A 25,891-nucleotide genomic window follows, 5' to 3' on the forward strand; every position below is an offset into this window, starting at 1 on the left:
ACCGAGCATCCTTATGGTGGACTATGGTCCGCAAAAGCGTTGATTGTCTCACTACTTGGGAGACTCTCCAAAAGAAAATTTTACAGAATTTCCTTCCTCTCCAATTCCACGAAAAAGCAATCAAGCAATGGGATCTTCTACAACAAAGGGATCGTGAATCTATTTCACAATATACCGAACGTTTCTGGAATGCTCTATTGCAACTACGAATGCTCGATGATGTACCTGAAGCAACTCATAGACGCAAGCTTATGTCTGGCCTACTTGGACATTTTTATGTGGAAGTCAATATGTTCAAGCCAACAACCCTTGAAGATGCAATTTCCTTGGTCCATGACACTGAAGACGAAATTCGCGGACAAGACAAGCGACCACAACAATTCCCAACTAATGGTAACTTTGGTTCCAAACAATTCAATTCAAATTTTTGAAGATTCAATCAAAGTCGTTTTCTTCCATCTTCATTCCATAAATCTTAAATACGACCACCTTCTTTGCCATCAAACACAAATCCAAACCCTAAGCCATCTCTACAGTCAAATCCCAATATTCCTAAACTTCCTGCCATTACCAATAATGTATCCAAAGCAAAACCTATAGTTTGTTACAAATGTCATCAACCTGGACATCTAGCAGCCAATTGTCAATCCAAAAAGCCATCCGTCCACATCAATTATCTGGGAGCAATAGAAGATGAAGAACGTGAGAAAATGCCAGACTTTACGGAAGATGATGACGACATTGGTACTACTTCGGATACTTTGCCAGGTATACCAACTCCCCATTCATTATTAACAATGAAATGTTTTGTGCATGGTAAAGAAAAGACTATTTTACATGATGATGGGAGCACACATGACTTTATTTTTGCAAAATTAGTCAAAGAATTGAATTTACAAACCGTTTCTGCACATTATCGCATCAATGTTGCATTCCTAGGTACGAGATATAATGGAACACAAGAGGCGCATAATTTAGAAATTAAAATTGGTAATTATACTGAACGAAGAAATTTCTTAGTTGTACCTTTGCAGTCTAATGACATTATCTTAGGAATGCCTTAGCGTCATCAATACAATCCTGATATAGATTATTCTACGCATTCAATTAAAACTTATTTTCAAGGAAAACAAATCACACTGCATGGTATTCACCCTTCCAATAATTTTCCATTGCTTACTCATACTTAGGCTAAATGTACGTTACGTAAAAGTAGCAATTTCTATTTAATATGGATGAATGAAATTCAAGCTAAAGAAAAACAGATGCATCATAGGCATGCCCAACTTCTTTCCCAATTTCAAGATTGTTTTGCTGTTGACTTACCACCAGGATTACCATCTTCACGTCCTGAAGATCATAAGATAGATTTAATTCCTGGAACACAACCACCATGTAAAGCACCATATAGACATAACCAAATTGAACAAAAAGAAATTCAAAACCAAATAGAAGAATCGCTTAACAGAGGATTAACTAGACCTAGTAGTTCTCCATTTGGTGCACATGTCTTATTAGTGAAGAAGAAAAATAATAGTTATCGCATGTGCATTGATTATCATGCCCTAAATAAAATTACTGTTAAGAATAGATACCCGATTCCTAGGGTAGATGATATTATGGATAAGCTACAAGGATCTGCCATATTCAGTAAGATAGATCTTAAATTTGGATATCATCAAGTAAGATTAGACAAATCTGATATATTCAAAACTGCATTTAGAACACAATTTGGACACTATGAATTTTTGGTTATGCCTTTCGGTTTAACTAATGTACCAGCCATATTCAGTCGTATGATGAATCACATCTTTCTGAAATATCAGCATTGTATCATTGTTTTCTTTGATGACATATTAGTTTTCAGTAAAAATGAGAATGAGCATTATGAACATTTGTCTTTAGTTTTTAAGTTATTAAAGGACAATAAATTATATGCTAATCCCGAAAAGAGTGAATTCTTCCAAACAAAAATTGAATATCTAGGACATATTATTTCATTAGAATGTATTAAAGTCGATCCTAAAAAGATAGAAGCAATTTTAAATTAGCCGATACCCAAAAATGTGAATGAATTACGTTCTTTTCTAGGTCTTGCGAGCTTTTACAGAAAATTTGTGAGGAATTTTTCATTACTTGCATTACCTTTGACAAAACTCTTAAAGAAGGGTATTGTATATAACTGGTCTAACAATCAACAAAAGTCCTTTGATTTGTTGAAACATGCTTTAACTCATGCTCCTGTATTACAATTACCTGACTTCAATAGACCATTCTTCTTACTGACGTAAGTGGATTTGGAATAGGAACAGTTCTTATGCAAGATTCTCATCCCATAGCTTACTCTAGATGCAAACTCAAACCATCTGAACTTAAATATTCTACCTATGACAAGGAATTATTAGTCGTAGTACAAGCCTTACGTCAATGGAAACATTACTTAATGGGATCTGAATTCATGATCAAAACTGACCAACAAAGCATTAGACATCTCCTTAGTCAACCACAAATATCTGACCGATACATTAAATGGGCCACTTTTATTCAAAGTTTTCATCTCCTTATACAATATCAACCTGAAACAGAGAATGTTATTGCTGATGCTTTGAGTAAAAGACCGACAATTCAAAATATTTCTGTGATATCATTTGATTCTCTTATTCCTATGAAAGATACTTATCATCAGGATCCTACTTTTCAAACTGATTGGAATAAATTAGTTGCAAATAATTGGATTCCTATTGATTCATTGTCTTACACTAATAGATTTATGTTTTATGAAAAAAGATTATGTGTGACTGTTCCATTTCGATCATTTGTTTTGCATGAAATTCATTGTCTCCCATATCAAGGTCATAGAGGAATTATATCTACTTTGCATACATTGATTGAAGATTTTTATTGGCCACATATGGGCACTGATGTATCTAATTTTGTATCTGAATGCCTAATTTGTCAACGAGTAAAAAGACACCATGGTAAACAATATGGTTTACTAATGCCATTATCCATTCCATCATGACCATGGGGACAGATTTCAATGGATTTTATCATTGGTCTACCTAACACTAAAGCTAATCATGATATGATTTGGACTGTTGTAGACAGGTTCAACAAACAAGCATATTTTATTCCATGCAAGAAAACTTTAACTGCATCTCAAGGTGCTCAATTGTTTTTGAAAACTGTTTTCACTAACCATGGTTTACCAAAAGTCATTATTTCTTATCGTGATTCTAGATTCTGCAATAATTTTTGGATTACTTTGCTAATTTAGGAATAGAGATTGATTTTTCATCTGCATTTTATCCTGAAACAAATGGTCAAACAGAAGCTACTAACAGTACTATTTTAGATCTTTTGCGTGCTTACACCATTTCAAAACCACACACATGGGATACATATCTACATTTACTTCAGTTTGCATATAATAACACACCACATACAGCTACAAAGAAAGCACCATTTGAAGTTATTTATGGATATCGATTACCTACACCTGTTACATCAGTATCAAACAAAATTCAAACTGCTGATGATATTGCTAACATGCATGCTACTATTTTTTATGAAGTTAAAGATATGATTGCCAAAGCCTAGCAATCATATACAAAACAAGCAAACAAGAAAAGACAAGCTATGACTTTTAAAGTTGATGACTATGTTTGGTTACGAATTGAAAAACGAATATTACAAAGTGTAGATAAACACCCCGTTGTCAAATTAGCACCTAGATTTTATTGACCATTCAAGATCATACATAAAATCAATGACAATGCATTTAAACTAGAACTACCACAACATTGGAAAATCCACAACACCTTCCATATCAGTTTATTACGACCTTTTAGAGGCCAATTACCTATACACCCTGTCTATGAAAACCCTCCCTTGCTAGATGATGAAACTGAATCCTTGAGCCTGAAACTATTATAGATATTGACTTTATGACCACTAGAACTGGCCATAGATAATCTAGATATTTGGTTAAGTTTAAAAATCATCATGTTAAAGAGACCCAATGGATGCACGCTAGAGACCTAAGTGCTTTCCCCACACTGTTAGCTCCACATTAAGCTAATAGCAATTGAGGACAATTGCTATCCCACCCCGAGGGTATGATACCAGGAGGCATATTCCATGGTGGATTCCATGAGGTTTTGCGGTGGATTCCGTAAAATTTTATTATCGGGGCTCATACACAAAGTGGATTCTTTGTGCGAAAAGTTGATGGGGATGCCTATCCTTTTCGGGCGTTTTGTTAATTTAATGTGTAAGTGGGTGATTCTATAGCGGGTGATTCCATAAAATACATATTTAAATTAATAAACGTTTATGAGTTTAGAGTGCGCACTCGTAATAAATTAAGGTTAGAATTGATTTCTAACTAATTTATTTTTGTAGCTGAAGACTGCTAGGCATTCACTTTTGTTGGTTTAATTGTATTATTTTTCTAACAATTGTGAATGCTTCAGTTGATGTGTAGAGCAAGCAACGGTGGCATTAGAAAGCATTGTAGGATAGCATGTATTCAAATTATCATCAATTTTTTATGGGCGTGTATCTTAGGCATGGCGCATATATTTTGTCGCGCTTATTTATTAAAGCGCTTGATATTTATTTATTATTTTTGTATGTGCATGGGCGCACGACTGAAATACTTGTTTTGGACATTGTATTTGGGTACCGCCTGACTTCTTGGGCGCCCAATAGCTTTAATTCTTTAGTGGCACAAAAGCAAAAGCGTGCTAATTGTAAATTGGGCTATTTCTTGAGCTTGAAGATGAATAATATAAAAAATACATGCTTTGTGGAGCGCTCACACAAGGCATGGGGGGAGATTGCACCCAATTGGTCTCTTGTTCATGTCGTGCAAGCTTTCTTCATTGATTTTTGTGCAAAAAGTAGAGTTCTTTTGTTCTTGGGAACCTTCTAACTCTCACTACGCGCGCATACGTCGTCCGATCTGTGTACCAACACATGGTGATCACTACAAGGATTTGGGCCATTAGCAACGCCGATTAGCGACGGTGGATAGCGGCGTCGCTATTTGCGACGCAAATAGCGACGGGCCGCAGGGAAAAAACGCGGCCGAAACCCGAGCGCGGTTTTCATTTCTTTTTCTTCATTGAGAGTTTTGAGAGCAAGAGTGAGGGAGAGAGCGACCGTCGTGAGAGAAGAAGAGGAAGAAGACTTGCCGCCGCCGCCGTTGTTCGCGAAGGAGAGGAGGAGCCTTCATCGCAAAGAGAAGCCGCCCCACGCTCGCCATATCTCATTGGTGAGCCTCCCTCTCTCTTTCTTTTGCTTGTTCAAGGTTTAAATCACTCTCTTTTGCTTGTTTAGGAGAGGAAATGAAAGAGAAAGAGAGGGAGAGGGAGAGAAAGAGAAAGAGAGGGAGAGTGCATTCTCTCTCTCCCTCTCCCTTTTGCTTATTTAATGTTTAAATCACTTTCTTTTTTGCTTGTTTAGGAGAGGAAACAAGAGAGTAAGAGAGAAAGAGAGGGAGAGGGAGAGGGAGGAAATGAGAGAGGGAGAGAAAGAGAAAGAGAGGGAGAGGGAGGGAGAGTGCATTCTCTCTCTCCCTCTCCCTTTTGCTTGTTTAATGTTTAAATCACTTTCTTTTTTGCTTGTTTAGGAGAGGAAATGAGAGAGAAAGAGAGGGAGAGGGAGAGGGAGGGGAAGGAAATGAGAGTGCTTATTTAGGAGAGGAAATGAGAGAGAAAGAGAGGGAGAGAAAGAGAGGGAGAGGGAGAGGGAGGGGAAGGAAATGAGAGAGGGAGAGAAAGAAAAAGAGAGGGAGAGAAAATGCATTGTCTCTCTCCCTCTCCCTTTTGTTTGTTTAATGTTTAAATCACTTTATTTTTTGCTTGTTTAGGAAATGAGAGAGAAAGAGAGATAGAGAGGGAGAGAAAGAGAAAGAGAGGGAGAGAAAGAGAAAGAGAAAGAGAAAGAGAGGGAGGGAGAGGGAGAGGGAGAGGGAGAGAAAGAGAAAGAGAGGGAGAGTGCATTCTCTCTCTCCCTCTCCCTTTTGCTTGTTTAATGTTTAAATCACTTTCTTTTTTGCTTGTTTAGGAGAGGAAACGAGAGAGTAAGAGAGAAAGAGAGGGAGAGGGAGAGGGAGAGGGAGAGAAAGAGAAAGAGAAAGAGAAAGAGAGGGAGAGGGAGAGGGAGGGGGAGGGGGAGGAAATGAGAGAGGGAGAGAAAGAGAAAGAGAGGGAGAAGGAGGGAGAGTGCATTCTCTCTCTCCCTCTCCCTTTTGCTTGTTTAATGTTTAAATCACTTTATTTTTTGCTTGTTTAGGAGAGGAAATGAGAGAGAAAGAGAGGGAGAGGGAGAGGGAGGGGAAGGAAATGAGAGAGGGAGAGTGCATTGTCTCTCTCCCTCTCCCTTTTGCTTGTCAATGTTTAAATCACTTTATTTTTTGCTTGTTTAGGAAATGAGAGAGAAAGAGAGATAGAGAGGGAGAGAAAGAGAAAGAGAGGGAGAGAAAGAGAAAGAGAACGAGAGGGAAAGGGTGAGGGTGAGAGAGAGAGTGCATTCTCTCTCTCACGACGGGTTTGGTTGTTTGTTATTTGAATCACTTTCTTTTTTGCTTGTTTAGGAAAGGAAATGAGAGAGAAAGAGAGAAAGAGAGAAAGAGAGAAAGAGAGGGAGAGGGAGAGAGAGGGAGAGAAAGAGAGGGAGAGGGAGGGGAAGGAAATTTAAGATAATAGACTTATCGATAATGGTATGCAATGTGCTTTGCCATGGGCCACGTACATTGGTGACTCTTTAAGATGGCTTAAAAATGGTCAATTCCTTCATAATGTCCAAGTAGGGGATCTAATTGTGATATGCATAATTCATTGTTTTTGTATTAACTTTATAGGTATAACAAATTAGAAATCATGCCAACTAGTCAACGGAAGGACTAAAAGAAAATGATACCCTAGCTAATGGTCATTACGGTACTTCATCAAAATGAACCCAAAAGTATTGTTATAGAAGAAGAAACCCTTAAATTGAGTATAGGATATTTTCTCTCAGGTCTTATGACTATGAGTAGAATTGATTGAAATAAATTTTATTACTATAGTTATTAAATTTCATAGATGGCGCGCATTAATTTTAATACACGATTCTAGGACAAAAAAACCACATTTCTAAGATGCTTTTTGTTGAGACTGATTTATTATTAGACTAAGAGATCCTCAATGATGCTCAAAATGGATTACTTATACTCAAAGCTGAGATATAACAAATAATTATCTACCGGGACAAACAAATCCTTGAGTATGATACAAGGCCGAGATATAACATCGGAAAATCTCTCAACTACTATATATAATGCAAGATTTATGGTCAACTTGCAACTTGACGTACATCTCCATAAAGCTATCCATTTAAGCCTCGTTTGCTGTAATATAGATAAGATTGAAAACAAAGAAGGTCTTATTGTTCAAGACCGCGAGACGTATCTTAATCAGCGTGTCCCATATCCTTGCTCTCAATGCAAGTTGGCAATTAGATCAAAACGCCGATTGTCTATAGAACACGTACGACGATTTGGCGAGTTTCAATCTGAGATCATTGATCAAACGATTGCGAATTTTCAGCAAACGGTAATTTGAAGTTAATATTAATCATGCATTGTACTCTCAAGCTAATTGAAAACCATACACAATAAGATTGGGTCTTGTTGGCAAATTTTCTATCCAGGGGGGTGAGTCTCGACCCAAGGGGGAGTGCAATCTTTGCGGCCAATTAGAAGAGTTCGTGGACGTGCGATGGATGGATTGTAGGAGCCAATCGACCACTCGCAAGGCCCATCTATACCGTCAATGCCAGAGGAGACAAACAACCTTCACGACCTACCTACAATCTTGGAGCCTGAGATGGAGGCAATGATCAATGCATTAATTCCCATGGATGTTGAGACATCTGACCCACTTAGAAAGGAAGCATCCATACCATTATATGATGGGTACCGAGTATCTCGGTTGAAGACATTGCTTGCACTCTTAAGTGTGCAAGCAAAATATGGTTGGAGCGATACGAGTGTGATTGAGTTATTCAGGTACCTTGCACATAGGCTTCATTGAATTTTTTTTAAACAGTATTATTGCAAACATTTGTGTTTTTTCAAGGTGTTTTATGATTTTTTTCAAGTTATTGAAATATCATATATTACCACCTACAAATACCATGCCTGAGTCTCGTGATGATACACGACATGTTTTACGGAAGCTTGGCATGGACTACAATAACATCCATGCATGTATCAACAACTGCATATTGTTTCGAGATGAATACGAGACTATGGAGACATGTCCAAAGTGTAGTGCTCACAGGTATTGACAGGACTTGCAAGGGCAAACCATCCCTCAAAAAGTGATCAGACACTTTCCGCTCATCCCCCGCATAAACCACATGTTTCGCACGTCTACCATGGCAAGCTTGACAACGTGGCATGTGCAGAATAGGTCCACGGATGGAGTTTAACGAATATCAGCGGATTCACGCGCATGGAGCCACATTGACTCTACCTTCCCAGGCTTTGCGCAAGAGCCAAGGAATCTTCGGCTCGGTCTCGCCATGGATGGTGTGAACCCATTTCTGCTCGACTTCTTACAGTGTGTGGCCTATAGTGCTTGTCAACTACAACATCCCTCCATGGCTTTCTACGAAGAAAGGACATCTCATCCTTAGCTTGTAAAAAATATGGACGTGTATCTTCGTCCATTAGTCGATGAGCTTAAGATTTTGTGGGAGGAGGGGGTCACTGTGCAAGATATGAGCAGGCCGATGGTTGGCGGTCAGCCAACATTCGAGCCATTCTCATGTGGACGATGCATGACTTTTCGGGATTGGGAGAGTGCTCAGGTGAGCAGACCTTTGTTCTCGCTGGTAATATCTATATTTTATTTCATTCAATCAAGTATTCACTAGGTCGTGGCTAGCCTTACAGGTCTGGTTACCTCATGTTATCATGCATGTCCATTGTGTAGGCCACAGTTAGACTCCCGAAGGTCACGAACCATGAAGAAGATGGTATATCAAGGACATGCCGCTTTCTTGCCGGAAGATCATGAACTCAGGGAAGGTTTTCTTGGACGACCTCCAGCACGTATGAACGCTGCAAGCTGGTATGAGCTGAAAATGCTAAATCCGGAATCACATCCAAATGGAATGCGACGATTCTCAGTTTTCTACGAGTTGCCATATTGGACCCACTTACAGGTCCACCACTTGTTGGATCCCATGCATATTTTCAAGAATGTGGGCAGCTTGCTATAGGACCACATCATAGGAAAGAGAGACACTATAGGGTCACGAATGGATTTAAAGGAGGTAGGTAAGATGGAGGCGCTTTGGCCGTAGTCGAGTGCTGAAGGGGGAGTGCATCTTCCTCGTGCTCCCTAGGTTTTGTCTACCAAAGAAGAGCGTATTGTGAAGCAAGTAATCAAGTCTATCCGCACTTTAACAGGTATGATGCGTTCTCTCAGGTCCACATTTTCTAAAGATGACCAAATGTCTGGGCTAAAATCCCATGATTGGCATAAGATATGTCAGGTTTGTGAACAGAATGGATTTTAATTAGCGTGGACATTTTGCAATTTGAAAAGTGACCATTATTCATAATGCTTTCTCATTTGTGGCAGTTTGTCCTACGATCGCGATCGCAGGATGCCTTGCTCCAGAAATTTGTGGAGCCATTTACAAGTTGTCGACTTTGGTGCAATGGATCTCACAAAAAGAGATTAAGACGTCCTCTATTGAATCCGCAAGGCAGAGAGCAGTTGAGACAGTCTGTCTCTTTGAGAAATACCTGCCCACTAGCATGCTCACGATACAAGTTCACCTTCTTGTGCATCTTGTGGAGCAAGTGGAGATTGCTGGACCTGTCCATACGCAATGGATGTTCTTCCTGGAGCGCTTCATGAAAACCCTGAAAGGCTTTGTGCGACAACGAGCTCGTCCAGAAGGTAGCATGGCGGAAGGTTGGTTGGTGTCAGAGGCGTTAGTGCATATCTCACAATGGCTACCAACGGTGGAACCAGACAATGAAATGCCATGGACGCTGAAGGACGATGATAGGCTGACTGGAGATGTGGTGGTTGAAAATGGGGTAGAAAAAAGAATGGGTGCCTCAATGGAAGAGAAGGTGAATCGCTTTTGTATGTTGCACCATGCCTCCATGGAGACGTGGCTCGCCAAGTACCAAATTGCAAGGCAAGATTGTGAGGAAGCGCGAGCTGAATTCCGACGCAGTACGGGTCAACGACCGATTCGATATCCCGAAGGCATGGAGGAGATGCCGCGGTTTATGTCAACATGATGGTTGCATGGAGCCTTGACCGCAGCATCCAGCAAAGGGACAGAGGTCTCAATGGAGGAGTGGGAGTTCTCGAGGAAATGTAGTCCAAAGGTAATGAGGGGTTTAGAATGTGTCGTATCTAAATTTGCTTGCTATATCTAATTTGAGTGTTTCAATGTACAGTACAAAATATATAGTGCAGCGTGGTCGCGCGGATGACATTTTCGCGTGGAGCGTATTGATAAAATGCGCTCCACAATGGACTGTGGTGTCATGGCAAGGTTTGAGCAAGAGAGCCGGCGACGAGCAACGGATCCGAACACGGTTGTGGATGAGATGGAGTATTTTGGGAACTTAAAAAGTATTATTACGGTGGATTACTGTAGCTTCTCCATGATACTATTCGATGTGCAGTGGTTCAAAGTGGTACTTGGAGGAGCTGGGGCAACAGTTCGATGAGGTCCATCTGGATTTCTCGAAATAGATTCAGAAAAAAAATGGACAGATTTGCGCGACACCTTTGTGTTGCCGGCCCATTGTGAATAGGAGCAAAGAGTCATTTGCTTGCTAATTGTAATACGACATGGTTTATGTCACAATGGTTTGAACTCGCTTTGTAAGTGTTTGTGAACATGTAATCTTCTATCCAAACCCCCGACAACCTCGATGGTGGTATGTTATACCTTCAACTTCTCGAGGTGCGAGAGTATATGATCAAAGCGATATTCCAGGCATAGATGAAGAATATATGCAAATAGAGGGGTCGATATTACAAGGGGTGGAGGCCACCGCAAGCTTGGAGCCCGCATCGGCTAACAATGATGGAAATACAGACTCGTTCTTTTATGGTGACATGTCTATCGACCTTCCAGTGTATGCAGAGTTGTGTCAGGAGATTAACATGGGACCATAGAATAATTCATTCTTAGAGAATTATATTACTCAATTCGTTGTTTAGATCTTCTATAAAGGTACATAAGATATGCATTTTAAGAAGGATTTTTCAAAAATGATTTATATTAATGTGCTTTGTATAGTTTAAATTGATTATTCTAACATCATTTTTTATCTGTGTAGGTGACATTTTCAGGATGAGTCGAGGGATGAGCGATGAGGAGTTTCAGGACATGATGGCACGCATGTCTCCAGATCAGCTCGCGAGATTCAGAGAGATGGCAGACTAGGAGCTGTCTCGTTCTTCGTTAGGGCGCTCTGCTAGATCTACTTCAGCGCGATCATATGCTTCAGCTTCGAGCAAACGATCTCGACGCTCACGACTTGGGCCAGAGGGAGGGATTGCAGGAGGATCAGGGGGGTGCTGCTGTGGAGACACGGACGTGGTGTCTCTGTCTCGTCGTTCAGCTGGAGCTGCGTCACCTCCAGGATTTGTCACACCTGTGGGGACGTCTACTCCAGTTACTCCGGCTTTTGCGCAGCCGTCAGCAAGTGGCACGCCTTTTGGTGGCACTCCTTTTGGTGACACCCCCTTTGGTGGCACCCCTTTGAGTGGCACTCCGGGAGAGGGTACCCCCGTCGGTACAACGGATGTACAGGGGTCTCCTGGATATGCCCAGGAGCGTGGATGGAGATGGGAGAGGGCCCATCTTAGGCAGACTCCTAGGGGTTATGGATACCTAGTGGATAGTAGGTCATGAGCCATCATCATGAATGATGAGGGGAGGAGGGTGATGGCTTGCATGAGGGAGTTGTGCCAACAAGTTTTTCGGCACAACGTCCTGGATCATTGGAGGAACATACCAGAGGGGAGCAAGGACTACATAGTAGCATCCTTGCACGAGGAGTTTCCGGTGCCAGCCGTAGTAGATAGATTCTCTACGGGCTGGATGATGGATTGCATGCGTGCATACATGTCACATAGACGATCCGACACACGCAAGGCAATCAAGAGTGGGGCTCCAAAGCCCGAGTGGTTAGATGCATACATGTCACATAGACGATCCGACGCACGCAAGGCAATCAAGAGTGGGGCTCCAAAGCTCGAGTGGTTAGATGCAGACGACTGGCGTCGACTGAGGGAGGAGGCTATAGATTCACCAGGATGTTGGAGTCAGCAATGGGAGGCGGTGAGGGCACGAATCGAGGCCGGAGCGGTGCATCATCTTGGGAGTGGCGGCCACATGACATATTTGGAGGACTTTGTAAGTTTCTCTTTTGTTTTGCTTATTTGCTTTTTTTGAAATATTCTTTGTACTGACAATCATGTTTCTAACAGTTAGCATTTTGTTTTCTTTGCAACACTCCATTACAAATTGCGATCCGCAAGGCCTTGAGACTCGATATGCAGAGAGGCACAGTCTCAGGGCATTGATCGACCGATTGTATAGACGCGGCGGCCTTGTAAGTCACTCATCTTTCTTGTCCGTAGTTACCATGAGATATTTGAATGCATAATTGTATGGTGGATTGATATGTTGTTTCTTTTTCTGCAGAATCCGTTTGATGCTCCTTTGCGGCGGGACGAGCTTTCGGGGGATGAGGATTTCTAGCTCGACCTTGGATCCTTAGAGCTCACACACCTTTAGTTTTTAGTCGCCTGATCTATGTAGACATTTTCTATGTATTAGTGATATCATTTCATGATTGTACCAATCGCATTTTATGCAATCATGTATTTATTTCATATATCAGTTTTATGATTTCAGTATACATTCTTTTTGTTTGCAAGCACTTTGTATGCAACAGTGCAGAAACTATTTTGTATGGCTCTCATACAGCACACAGTGCTATATCTGCCCTGCCACAAATTTTTTTCCTTGTTACCGTCGCTATTTGCGTCGCAAATTTACTGCTCACGTCGCAACTTTACTGGTTAAATAGTGACGCATATAGCGACGTTTCTATGGCGTCGTCAATAACGACGCTTTTGCGACGATGGGGGCAAATTTTGTTGTTTGTATTTTCGTCGCTTTAAACGTCGGTACAAGGTCTATATCTTGTAGTGGATGCAATCTCTCTCTCTCTCTCTCTCTCTCTCTCTCTCTTTCTCTCTCAGAGTCTTCCTTACTCTCAAAACACACGAAGAGGTCTCTCTTCCTCCACTCTCTACTTTTTACCCTAAAGTTGAACAACAAAAGACTTGAGAGAAAAACAAAGATTATACTTCTTCCTATTACTTATTTAGGAACCTTCAAAAGAATATCAGAATTGCCATGTGTAATTCCACAACCTCCTAGAATTTTGAAACTGCCCTCTTGACTTTTGCAAAGGAAATTGGACAAGTAACTTGAATAGTATGGCCCTTCTCTTAAGAGTAGGGCCAATGGCCAAAGATTCAAAAATTAAAAAACCGTCTTATAAATTTCAAGCTTTTTCTTTTCAAATTAAATGATGCTAGGGTCAACCTTGGGCCAAAAGAGGGAAAAGTGATACACACACAAAGGCAAAAACAAGCACATCCACACCCCTCAAGACATAGGGACCCTTAGGCTAGTTACATACCAAGTGACAAACGGCCAAGCCCTTCCTAGAGTGTGGGCATGCACTTTTTGAAATTGGGCGCGGACATGGGCGTCATACCTTTACACACCAAACTGACATAGTTTATAAAAAAATAAAAAATAATAAACTGATAAATTTTTAAATTGATCGTAAATACAAAAAGTGCACCCTTGTCCGTCACTTTACAAAGTGGGCAGGTAAGATTCCTTGTTTAAAAGTGGGCGGGGGAGTTCACTTGTTTAGTAGGTAAATAACTGGTCATGTTCTCTCCAATGTGTAAAGGACTACGAATGCCTAACCCTTAAATAAATGTTTTGATAACTTACAAAGTGAGTGTATGCCATGTGGTGTGTAACTGGCCTAAGGCCGGGACGGACAGGAGATGCAAGCTGTCCATTACTTTGTTTACACACTAAACTACGCCCATGAATATCACGAAAAGGATGTTGGCCCATTGCTAATGAATGAGAGGTGCGAGGGGATTGGTGGGGGTTCAATTCCTATTAGTCTCACAGGTCACTTTTTTGGAGAAAAGTGTTGTTGTCTTGTACATTGGGTACGCCCGAATTTTGGGACGGGGAAGATCCCTCGCCTAGAAGTATCCGCCACCTGCAAAAATCGGGCCCAATGGCCTTTTGACACATAAGACAGCGGACACCTCTTTTTCCACCCTACGTCCATCCACAGCCCAATGTGTATCCGGCCTAAGCACATGAGGGTCTCCCGTTGCTCGTCCATGGAAGAGATCGAGGGACCTACATAGTACTTCATTGTCTTATTAGAAAAAGACCGCAAGCTTCCCGGAGCTTGTGAAGGGATTTTAGCTAAAGCTAAATAGGAGAATTTAGGCAAAGAAGCTCGGGCCTTTCCAGGTGGTGTTTTCTCATTGGCACGAGTTGAGTGTTGGTGCCGCCGTTCGGCAGAATCTAGAAGGCGAGCTCCACCGGTTGGCCCTCATTCTGCGCGGCAGGTTTCTCCCAGCGGCCGTCGGACTGCAGCCCTCCTGCTGCCGGTGATCTGGCGCCTGCCTCCATGTCGAAACGCATTAGGCATCTAGTCGTTCTGTCGGACGATGAAGGAGACGACGACCATGGCGTCGCCACTTGCAGTTCCTTTCCTCCACAGGTGCATGCGCGCAACATACTGTCCTTTTGGAGCTTGCAAACGTTTGTCGTCCTTCTTACTGAACATTTTTACCGCCTGTTTTGGTCGTACAGGATGAGACACTGGTCCCTACCGATGCGCCTAAGCGAAATAAACAACTCAGCGTTTCAAGTATTCGCCTTCTCCACTTTATAGAAAATTGAACTAGGTCCGATTTTGCCCCTTGGCCTCTCTGTTTTAATTCCTTCTTTGATGTCTTTGCAGAAAAGAAGAAGAATTTATCTGTTACTGAGTCACGCCGAGGCGTTACACATCAGTCCAATAAGACGATAGACTTCTGGAATATTTCTGGTACTTTCACGCTAAGTTTTAAATTGATTATTAAAACACCAAAAGCACTAACTTTCAGGTGAGGTCAGCTAAAGCAGTTAGGTGAGGTCAGCTCAATATCTGTTTGCATGCATGGTGTGCTAGAAAGAGATTTACACTTGCAATGCTGAGAGAGAGAGAGAGAGAGAGAGAGAGAGAGAGAGAGAATATTATGTCAGCAAAAGGCCAAAGTAGCCTATGCGACCTAAGCATATAGTACAAGTGCAATGATGTCTCATCAAAGAGTACAATCAAAATATGTCAATGGAATGAATAAAATGTAAAGACCTATGGCAAGAGCACAACATAATTACTTAAAGAAATAAAACTAGCAGATCATCTCCCTTTGAAAGGAATGGGGGGTACGAGGGAATCTCCGGAGGAGGGGGTGGGGGATGGGAAGTGGAATAATGGTGCACAAGTGGAAATGGGTGTAGCAATAGACAATTGCCTCAGAGAGCCTTGCATAAGAGAAGGAGAATGGAGCTTGTAAGGCCTAATCTCTTGCTAACTTGTCGCAATAACAGTCCCTATAGAAGAATCCTCAATACAGATGGCCTGCTCGGCAAAGATAACTCGGGTACCAAGCCTAGTGAGGCCATAAACTGAGAGGAGTGGAAAGTCTCAGTCCAGAACATAAAGGGATTGTGAAAGGGAGCTCGAAGTGTGATTGGGAAACAAAGGCAAAGTGCCAACACCACAAATAGGTGCTGGTACAATGTCACCAATAGTGATTTAACCCTCAAAAGGGTGGAGATTCTGCAACAAATTACCTTGTGGAGTCATATGACTAGAAGCTTCACTATCAACCAACCAAGGTCTCTTAGAAGACTGGGCAACCATTGAAGAAGGCTCCTTCAACTCAACAATATGAAGGAACATTGACTCATGGGTAATCGTTGGAGTAGAGGTAGAAGGCTTGGATGTTTTAGCTCTATCCTCCGCTCTTGGATGAAGGTGAGGGTACTTTTTCTAACATTTTTCCTTTGGATGTGTCCCCTTGACACAATATGGGCATGTAGGCTTCGAGTTGGAGTCAGAGCTTAAAGAACTCTCTTGTTTTTTAGCCTTTGAATTTTCTTTCTTCTTTTTCACCTCTATTGAACCTGCAACAAAAGCTTTGGTGGAGGTGGATCCATTGGCAACCTCTTTGGGATGCTCGTCATGCTTCAAAACAAGTGAGATAAGCTCCTTCCATAGAAGCTTCTCAGAGGTCCTTGATGTAAGAAGGCTAGTGTAGAAGGCATAAAACTGGGGAGATGGCAGATGAGTTAAAAGAATCATAGCCATATCCTTTAAAAGGATCATCCTGGCAAGGGACACAAGCTTATCCATTATATCCTTCAAAGGAGAATCACCAACAACGAGCATATGTAATTTCTTCTCAAGAGTAATCAGGTGGGCAAATGTCTTTTGATGGTACAAAGAAGCAAGCTTTGTTCACACTTCCATTGCTTTTCGCAACTTGTGCGCATGCATTGGAACAAAATCTTGTAAGCTCAGAAAGAGGAAAGATTGGGCTCTAGAGTTGAGCCGATTCCATAAGGCCACATGATCCATCGATGATCCAACTGTGGGATGCTCCACTGGATGGGGAATTGGGTGGGTAACAAACTCTTAAAGATTGAAGGTATCAAGGATACACTTGAATTTACACGACCAAAGCGAGTAGTTTGAACCATTAAGCCGGTCCTCTTTGGGTAGAGAAGGGAGTACGGGAACTTGTATAGAGGGTGCTAGGAATGGCATATGAAGGCCAATAGAACGGGCCTTTTGTGAGACATGGAGAGTACGGGGAGGAGAGGGTTCTTGAACAAACGAGCTAGGTGACCTTCGTTCTTCACGATCCACGTGATAATCTTGCTGCCATTTAGAGGAGTGTTGAGAAAGCTCCTCATGTGCAACATCAAAGCCGCAAAATTGGTGGTAAGACATCTTCAAAATCCTATAGGACACCCACAAGAAATTTACGTTTTAGCGGTAGATAGCCTCGAAACAAGAGGAAATGACTACAAGATCACAAGTTGATGTAGAGGGTCCACCTAGGAGAGAAATACTATCGCTTGCACAAAGAGGTTGTTGCCTTCAAGAAGAAAGTTGCGTTTTTAACAAAATGTTGATGTGGCAAGGCTGCGTGGTAGTTTGTGGTGGTTTCCTCCATGAGAAATCAGCTCTGTGTCTCTCTTAGGAAATGATAACATGCTTTGATACCATGTGAGAGTGTGCAATGGAAAGGTATGGAAACACAGGGACAAAGGAACAAAGAGATAGATTGCAAGGAAAGAAGAATGATATCTGCACTGAACAAGAAAGAATATTCATACAAATGGGAAAGTGTAAGGAGACTGATCTGTCCTTGCATATAGCCCACAACATTAGTGAGGGCACTAGATCAGGCTGATGATGACGGTAGCATTTTAGACGGAGGAGGATGACGGAGTTGGAGTATGCACTTGCTAGGGAAGGAGGAAGATGACGGAGTTGGAGGGTGAACTTGCTAGGAAAGATGAATGAATGATGGGAGTGGTAGGCTATATATAGCCAAATATGCCCAATTGTATTAGGGGAAGCCATAAATGTTGCTTGACCAGCAATAAATGTTGGTCGATGATGAATAAAATGCTCAAAAAATAGGAGTGACATTGGAAAAATCCTAGATGACATTGACAATATCCGACAAGTGTAGGTAGATTGTGAAAAGTAGTAAGTGCTCGAGAAATGCACACAAAATCTCGACTGGAGGAGAAAATGCACTGAAAGGCAATAAACTGAGTACTCTAGAATGAGCCATCTCCTTTGTCAAAACAAGTGATAGTCAGGTTAGAGCTCCTAAAGTCCTCATTTGACTCAAATTAAGGCTCATAGGTAGGAGATGACAAGGCATGATTGCTAACAACAAGTGCTTGATTTTTCATACTTATGTTAGAGTGATTACCATGATTGCTCTTCTTGTAATAACAATGATACCAACACATCAAATGTGTATGTATCAACATCTCTTTTTGCAAGTAAGCGAAGTGTAGTGGCGAAACTTTGATAAGTGTTAGGTAGGCCAACCAAGACTGTAGAAACAAGAGAAGCATCAAGAATTATCTCATTAATATTTGCAAGTTGCTCCATTATGTCCTTGATAGGTGTGATGAAGGCATTCACTGAATCACCCCTTGTAATATGTTCCATCTCAAGCTATTTTGTATAAATAGCTACACGAGCTATAAGCTGTTATATGTTTCATCTCAAGTTGTAGGCATTCACCTTTGTCATGTGTTTCATCTCAAGCTATCGACATTCACGGAATCATCCTTTGTCATGTGTTCCATCTCAAGTTGCTTGCGCAAATAGGCTACACAAGCCACATTGCACACATGATATAATGAGGCAAGTTTATCCCAAGTATCCTTGGCCGTTGTGCATGACTGAATATATGGGATAACTTACCTTTTGCATGAGAGTGCAATCAAAGCATGTGCTTAGGCATAACATCCATCCCATCTCAATTGATCAGCAGTGGGAGGTATAGTAGAGATTGGTGCGGAAGATCCATTGTTGATAGTGGATGAACTAGATGAACCTATAGCATTTTGTGTAGTGGGGCTTGCAAGCCTAACATTGGAATGAGATACATATCTGCGAAGCTGTTTGGCAACTAAAATATGTTTCATCATATATGCCCACATAGGAATCAAGCTATTATCATTTTGGAAACTGAGATTGTCACAACTCTATAGAAACAGAATTTGTATCCTTTTTCATTAATTTGTCTATATAATGATTTATTAAATTTATTTTCTTTGCACTAATTAGATATAAAGAAAAGTGCATTGGAGCTGGCCACTGATGAGTGGTCACAGGTTATGGTGGACCCACACGGTGGGTTAGAGAAAAGATAGTTCACACTTCCACCTATATGACCCGATTGGGCGCCTGTGACTAGAACTCACGTATATCAGGATTAGACTCGCACACAGAAAGGATTGATGCCTTGAAGTGTGGGCTAGATCCACCAGAACAGACAGTTACAATCAACAAGATGGCATGATCATGAAATGCTTGTATAATGTGCATGTGTGGGCTGAAAGCTGGAAATGCACATTTCTTTGCATAGGGGAGTCACATGAAGATTCGGATACCATTTTTTGCGATGTACACGGAAAAAGCTTTCATATGATACCCATATTGGGGGGGTCCCTAAATTCTAGGAGATCCCTAAATTTTAGGAGGTCCCTAAATTTTAGGAGCCTCGAATTAGCCTAAAAATGCTAGTCCTAAAAAATAGGGATGTCATTCTAAAAATAGTAAGTTCTGTACTCTGACTGTGCTTACTAAATTTGGTTGTTTCTATTCTTGACAGTATTCAACCCAAAAAGGAAGGCCATAGAGAAGAGACAAGTGTCAAGACGCTTGTCACACAAGTTTCCAAGTGTCCCACCACTTGTCACATCTCATGACATGTGGTTGGACACTTGTCTTGTGCTACTCCACTTTCCCCTTTTGTACTAGCTCTCCCCTCTCCTATAAATAAGAGCTCGTTTTTCTTCATTCAACATAATTTTTCTTTGCTGTAAACTCATGTACAGCACCCACAGATAGCCAGAAATTGGCCCCATCCATCCCCATCATCATCCCCCACTTCTCCATTATCAAATTCCTCCATATTCCCTCTTCTATCACTGTTGTTTACAGGACAACAAGCCTGTAAATTCATCACAACACCTCCTTCTCGAGCTTTTTCTTCCATTTTAGCTATAAGAAGCAAGCCCTATCCATGTACTGCTGATCAACAATGGAGAAAGGCTGAATTTCCCTTTTTCTTCTCTCATACTGTAAAGAAATCAGTTCTTATCATTGCATAATAGATAATGCGTGTGTGTTTGTACATCTTTGCATGATCTTGTGAGAGTGAGAATTACTTCTTCTCACTCTCAGGTTGATTGTAACTGAGCTCTTCCCTAAGGGACTTGGGTTGAGCAGAAATACATTCCTTTGGGGGGGGGTTGCCCATCTTCAACCCTCAATCTTGTCTCCATTACTTTTACATTTTCATGGCTATAATTTTGTGAGTAATTTTCATTTTTAGCTTTAAGTGTTCATTCTCTTTTATATTAAATCTCAAAAACAAGTGAATATCATAATTGTTAAGCATACTACGTTGTTCGGGGCGTTTACAGTGGTATCGGAGCTTTGGCTCGGTCCTCACCCCCAACACTGGTAGTGCTTACAACTATAAGTTTGTTTGTTTTCAGCCCTTGCATTGAGTGCTTGAGCATATTTTTTTTCTTTAGTCTCAATGGATCAATCGAGTGCTATCCTTCAAGCCATTCAAAGTCTTAGAGAGGAGAATCAGCAAATTCGTGAGCAACTTCTCAAACTAGAAAAAATTGAGAATCCCAAAGAATTCAAGGAAAGAAGCCCATCTACTTCAAGAAGACAAAGCCATACCAATGAAAGGAGCCGATCAAGAAGTCCAACTACTTCTAAGAGGCAGTCCCATTCTACTTCAAGACAAAGAAAGAGATCGCGTCGAAGCTCATCCTCTTCTTCAAAGTCATCTGGCGCCTATTCTGATGGATCCTCTTCTAGTAATGAAGAGTCACACCCTTCTCGTGGAAGACCTCATCATCGTCAAAGGCGTCGACATTCTTCACCCTCGTCTCCATCTTCATCCCCATCAAGCACTTCATCATCTTCAACCTCAAGATCTGAGCATGGACGAAGACATAAGAAGAAGAAGAAGACTAAGTCACTATCTCAACTTGAAAAGAAGATCAAGTTCAGTATGTATGATGGTTCCCGAAATCCTGATCTTCTTCTGAAGTTTATTCGTCAATTTCAAATTTTGTATGGTCGTGACAAGTATAAAGAAAAAGAAAAGATTAAGTTTGCAGCTTTACATTTAACCGACTTAGCCCATACTTGGTGGACGGGGTTGGAATATAATCATGCTGCCCCAAAATCATGGCGGTCCTTTGTTCGCCTGATACAAAGCCAATTTCTTCCTGTTCATTTCAAAAGAGATGTAAAAATGGAATGGGATCAGCTTTGGCAAAGGAAAAATGAGTCACTTGGTGACTATACCAAGAGATTTTGGGAGCTACTTTTGAAGGTCCAATATTTCAAGAAGATCAGCAGTTCGGAAAAGCTTAGGAAGTTTCAAGGAGGTTTGCATTTTAAACTTCGTACTGCTCTTAATCATTATCATTGTTCTAGTCTCAGGGAACTCATTGACCATGCTGAGACATGGAAAATGGAGCACAATGGCAACAAATCATTCCAAAAGAATGATAAGAAGAGAGTAGCTGATGATGAGGAGTATTCAACCCCAAATGAAGGACAAAAACAGCGGCAAAAGCAGCCATCAAATCAAAAGAAGATGAAGCCCTATGCACCTCCTAATGCTCCTCAATTTCGCTCCAATCTATACCCACAAGCAAAGCAACTTTCCGAAGAAGAAAAGCAACGCTTCATGAAAGAAGGGAAGTGCTTTAAATGTGGACAAACAGGCCACATAGCGAAGCAATGTCCAAACAAGGGACAAAGCAAGGTTTCTGACAACAAGCCTAAGTCGCCAGTGAAAATCAATGCTATCAGTGATGTAGTTGCAAACACAACTCACACTCCAGAGACGCGCAAATTATTAAGAGCTTGGGGACAGTTGCAAGGTAAGCAAGCACTATTCTTGATAGATCTTGGGGCGAATGAAAATATTATTTCCTTGCAATTAGCTAAAGAGCTTGGATTAAAGAATGAAGAGATGGACACTCCGGTAGAAGTTCGCCAAGCTTTAAATGTTGATGAAGGTGACACAATGAAGACTGTGATACCCTACATTGGCAAGCTCAAGTTTCAAATTCAAGGCTACAGTGACGAAGATACCTTCTGTATCGGAGACCTTGATGGTTGCGATGTGATTCTTGGCATGCCCTGGAATCATAGAGTAGATTCAACCATCTTCTCTCAGAAAAAGAAGGTAGAACTCACCAACAAAGGCAAGAAGTACGAGATCCAAGCTGGAGTTTCTGGAGACACCATACCTATGGTAAGCCATATGCAAGTCTCTAGAGCAATTAAGGATTGTGTTCAATGTTGTCTACTTTATGTCACTGATGTAAAAGATAATATGAATGCTGAAAACCAAAAGCAACTTCAGCTCTTGGAAAAGTATAAAGATTGTTTTTTGGAAGATCTTCCTTATCAGCTTCCCCCAGAAAGGCCAGAAGACCATCATATTGATATTATCCCGGGCAGTTCTCCTCCTAATATAGCACCATACCGTGTGAGCCGTCCTCAACAAGAAGAAATCAAAAAGCAAGTCGAAGACCTACTCAACCGTGGGCTAATTAGGCCAAGTAGCTCACCATTTTGTTCACCGGTTCTTCTTGTTCAAAAGAAAGATGGCACATTCAGGATGTGCATTGATTATCGAGCCCTCAACAAAATCACTGTGAAGAATCGGTTTCCTATTCCCAGAATTGACGACATTTTGGATCGTCTAGGAGGCTCAAAGGTTTTCAGCCGCATTGATCTAAAGAGTGGTTACCATCAAATTAGGGTAATACCACAAGATGTACACAAAACTGCTTTCCGCACTTCATACGGTCTTTATGAATTCTTGGTGGTTCCTTTCGGATTAACCAATGCACCAGCCACCTTTAATCGAATGATGGAGCGCATCTTTAGAGAGCATCGACAATATGTCGGTACTTTCTTTGATGATATTCTTGTCTTTAGCAAGAATGAAGAGGAGCATCATCAACACTTGGAAATTGTTCTACGATTACTACAACAAAATCAACTCTTGGTAAATGGTAAAAAGAGTGAATTTTTCATGCATAAAATAAATTACCTTGGGCATGTCATCTCTTCTGAAGGGATTCAGATGGATCCTGAAAAGATCAGGATAATCCAAGAATGGCCTCATCTTCGTGATGTATATGAGGTGCGATCGTTTCTTGGCTTATGTTCTTATTACCGCCGCTTCATCAAGCATTTTGCACATATGGCTTCTCCACTTCATGACCTTACAAAGAAGAAGATCTCTTTCCAATGGAAGGAAAAAGAGAAGGCAGCCTTCACAAGGCTGAAAACAGCTCTTACTTCTGGACCTGTTCTTATCATTCCAGATTTGGTAAAACCATTTGTGGTGGAAGCAGATGCTTGCGGTGATTGTATTGGTGCAGTGCTAAATCAAGAAGGCCATGCCGTAGCCTTTGAAAGCCGCCGTCTAAATGATGTAGAGAAAAGGTATGACATTTATGAAAAGGAGCTCTTAGCAGTGGTTCATGCTTTAAAGATATGGAAACATTATCTTTTAGGCAATGAATTCCTTATTAAAACCGATCATCAAAGCTTGAAGTATTTCAAGACTCAAAAGCATTTGCAGGAGAAACATGCAAGATGGGAAAATTTCTTGTCTATGTTTCATTTTCAAATTATGAACACTCCCGGGAAACAAAATGTAGTTGCTGATGCACTTTCTAGAGTGCCTCGCATTGCAACTATTACAGTGGCTCATCATGAAGATTTTCAAACGATGAAAAATACTTATGATGAAGATACTGATTTTGTAGCAATTTGGTCAAATTTACAGCAAGGAGGTTCTCATCCAGATTATTCCATCAAAGACGGTTACCTTCTCATGAACAATCGCCTTTGTGTCACTCTTCCTGTTCGACAAAAGGTGCTTAAAGAAAGTCATGAACCCCCTTATGCAGGGCATAGAGGGAGGGCAGCCACTCTAAGTGCAATTGAGCGCTACTTTTATTGGCCAACATTACGAAAAGATACACATAACTTCATTGAGGCTTGTCTGGTATGCCAAAAATCCAAATATGATAGGCAGAAGATTCCAGGATTGTTATAACCTCTTCCAGTGCCCAAAGATCTATGGGAATCTATCACAATGGATTTCATCTCAGGTATTCCAAGAACACCTCAAGGTCATGATATGATTTGGGTCATAATTGATAGATTCAGCAAACAATCACATTTTATTCCATGTCATAAAACATTGAAATCCGCACAAGCTGCAAGACTTTTCATTCAACATATCTTCAGATTACATGGTATGCCTTCTGAGATCATTTCAGATAGAGACTCCAAATTCACAAGTAACTTTTGGCGTGCTTTATTTGAGAATTTGGGAACCACTTTAAAGTTCTCCTCAGCTTTTCATCCTCAAACTGACGGCCAAACAGAGGTGATGAATCTCACTCTTTTGGATATGTTGAAAGCTTATGTTAGTGAACATAAGTCACAATGGGAGAAATATCTTCCATTATTGGAGTTTGCTTACAACAATACAGTGCACTCATCCACAGGGAAAGCTCCAAATGAAATAGTACAGGGTAAAAGTGATTCCTCCTCCAATTATTCGCACTAAAGATAAGATTTTTGCTGCCGATGAGTTTGCTTCAGATTTAAAAACAACAATGGATCAAGTTCGAGCCACTATCAAAGTTGCGCAAGAGCGACAAAAGAAGCAAGCAGATAAACGAAGAAGACCTTTGGCTTTTGAAAAAGGTCAATATGTCTTGCTAAAGTTTGATAAAAGCAGGCTCAAACAAGGTTCTGGTCAAAATTCATCTTTTCCAAAGCTCTCCAGTAGATACTTTGAACCCTTCAAAGTGATTGAGAAAATAAATGAAGTTTCTTATCGACTTGAGCTTCCTACTCATTGGAAAATACACAATGCTTTTCATGTAAGTTTGCTAAAACCTTACATAGGACCAGAACCAAAGGAACCCATTACTGAAGATCCCCCAGAAGTTGAAGAAACAGAGCAACTCTTGGAACCTGAAAAGATTTTGTTTCTCAAGGATCGAACCACGAGAAGTGGCCTTGTGACACGAAAATTCTTGCTAAAATTCAAGAATCTACCCACCACAGATGCACAGTGGGTAGATGAAAAATTCATGAAGGATTACCCAAATATTCTACAACAATATCAAGAAGATTTTCAGCTGAGGACAGCTGAATAAAAGCCAGAGGGCTGTCACAACTCTATAGAAACAGAATTTGTATCCTTTTTCATTAATTTGTCTATATAATGATTTATTAAATTTATTTTCTTTGCACTAATTAGATATAAAGAAAAGTGCATTGGAGCTGGCCACTGATGAGTGGTCATAGGTTATGGTGGACCCACACGGTGGGTTAGAGAAAAGATAGTTCACACTTCCACCTATATGACCCGATTGGGCGCCTGTGACTAGAACTCACGCATATCAGGGTTAGACTCGCACACAGAAAGGATTGATGCCTTGAAGTGTGGGCTAGATCCACCAGAACAGACAGTTACAATCAACAAGATGGCATGATCATGAAATGCTTGTATAATGTGCATGTGTGGGCTGAAAGCTTGAAATGCACATTTCTTTGCATAGGGGAGTCACATGAAGATTCGGATACCATTTTTTGCGATGTACACGGAAAAAGCTTTCATATGATACCCATATTGGGGGGGTCCCTAGATTCTAGGAGATCCCTAAATTTTAGGAGGTCCATAAATTTTAGGAGCCTCGAATTAGCCTAAAAATGCTAGTCCTAAAAAATAGGGATGTCATTCTAAAAATAGTAAGTTCTGTACTCTGACTGTGCTTACTAAATTTGGTTGTTTCTATTCTTGACAGTATTCAACCCAAGAAGGAAGGCCATAGAGAAGAG

At 40.9% G+C, this 25,891-nt stretch overlaps 1 protein-coding gene across 3 annotated transcripts in view; it reads left to right on the top strand.

The window, feature by feature from the left end:
• The first annotated feature begins 14,607 nt into the window (after positions 1–14,607).
• ATRAD17 (RADIATION SENSITIVE 17) overlaps positions 14,608–25,891 on the top strand; it is a 40,108-nt gene continuing 28,824 nt past the window's right edge. For 2 of the 3 annotated variants that reach the window (XM_087660688.1, XM_087660689.1), the window contains exons 1-3: positions 14,609–14,881; positions 14,974–15,031; positions 15,125–15,211. In XM_087660688.1, the coding sequence (XP_087516814.1) occupies positions 14,789–14,881; positions 14,974–15,031; positions 15,125–15,211 (238 nt within the window). In that variant the 5' untranslated portion in view covers positions 14,609–14,788. Of the gene's footprint in view, positions 14,882–14,973; positions 15,032–15,124; positions 15,212–25,891 lie in introns of all 3 variants that reach the window. The other variant, XM_087660691.1, reaches the window with a different exon arrangement.

Source organism: Lygodium microphyllum, chromosome 20 (genome assembly GCF_053477565.2).
Source record: "Lygodium microphyllum isolate KBCC chromosome 20, Lygodium_microphyllum_v1.1.10, whole genome shotgun sequence".
Taxonomy (NCBI): Eukaryota; Viridiplantae; Streptophyta; class Polypodiopsida; order Schizaeales; family Lygodiaceae; genus Lygodium; species Lygodium microphyllum.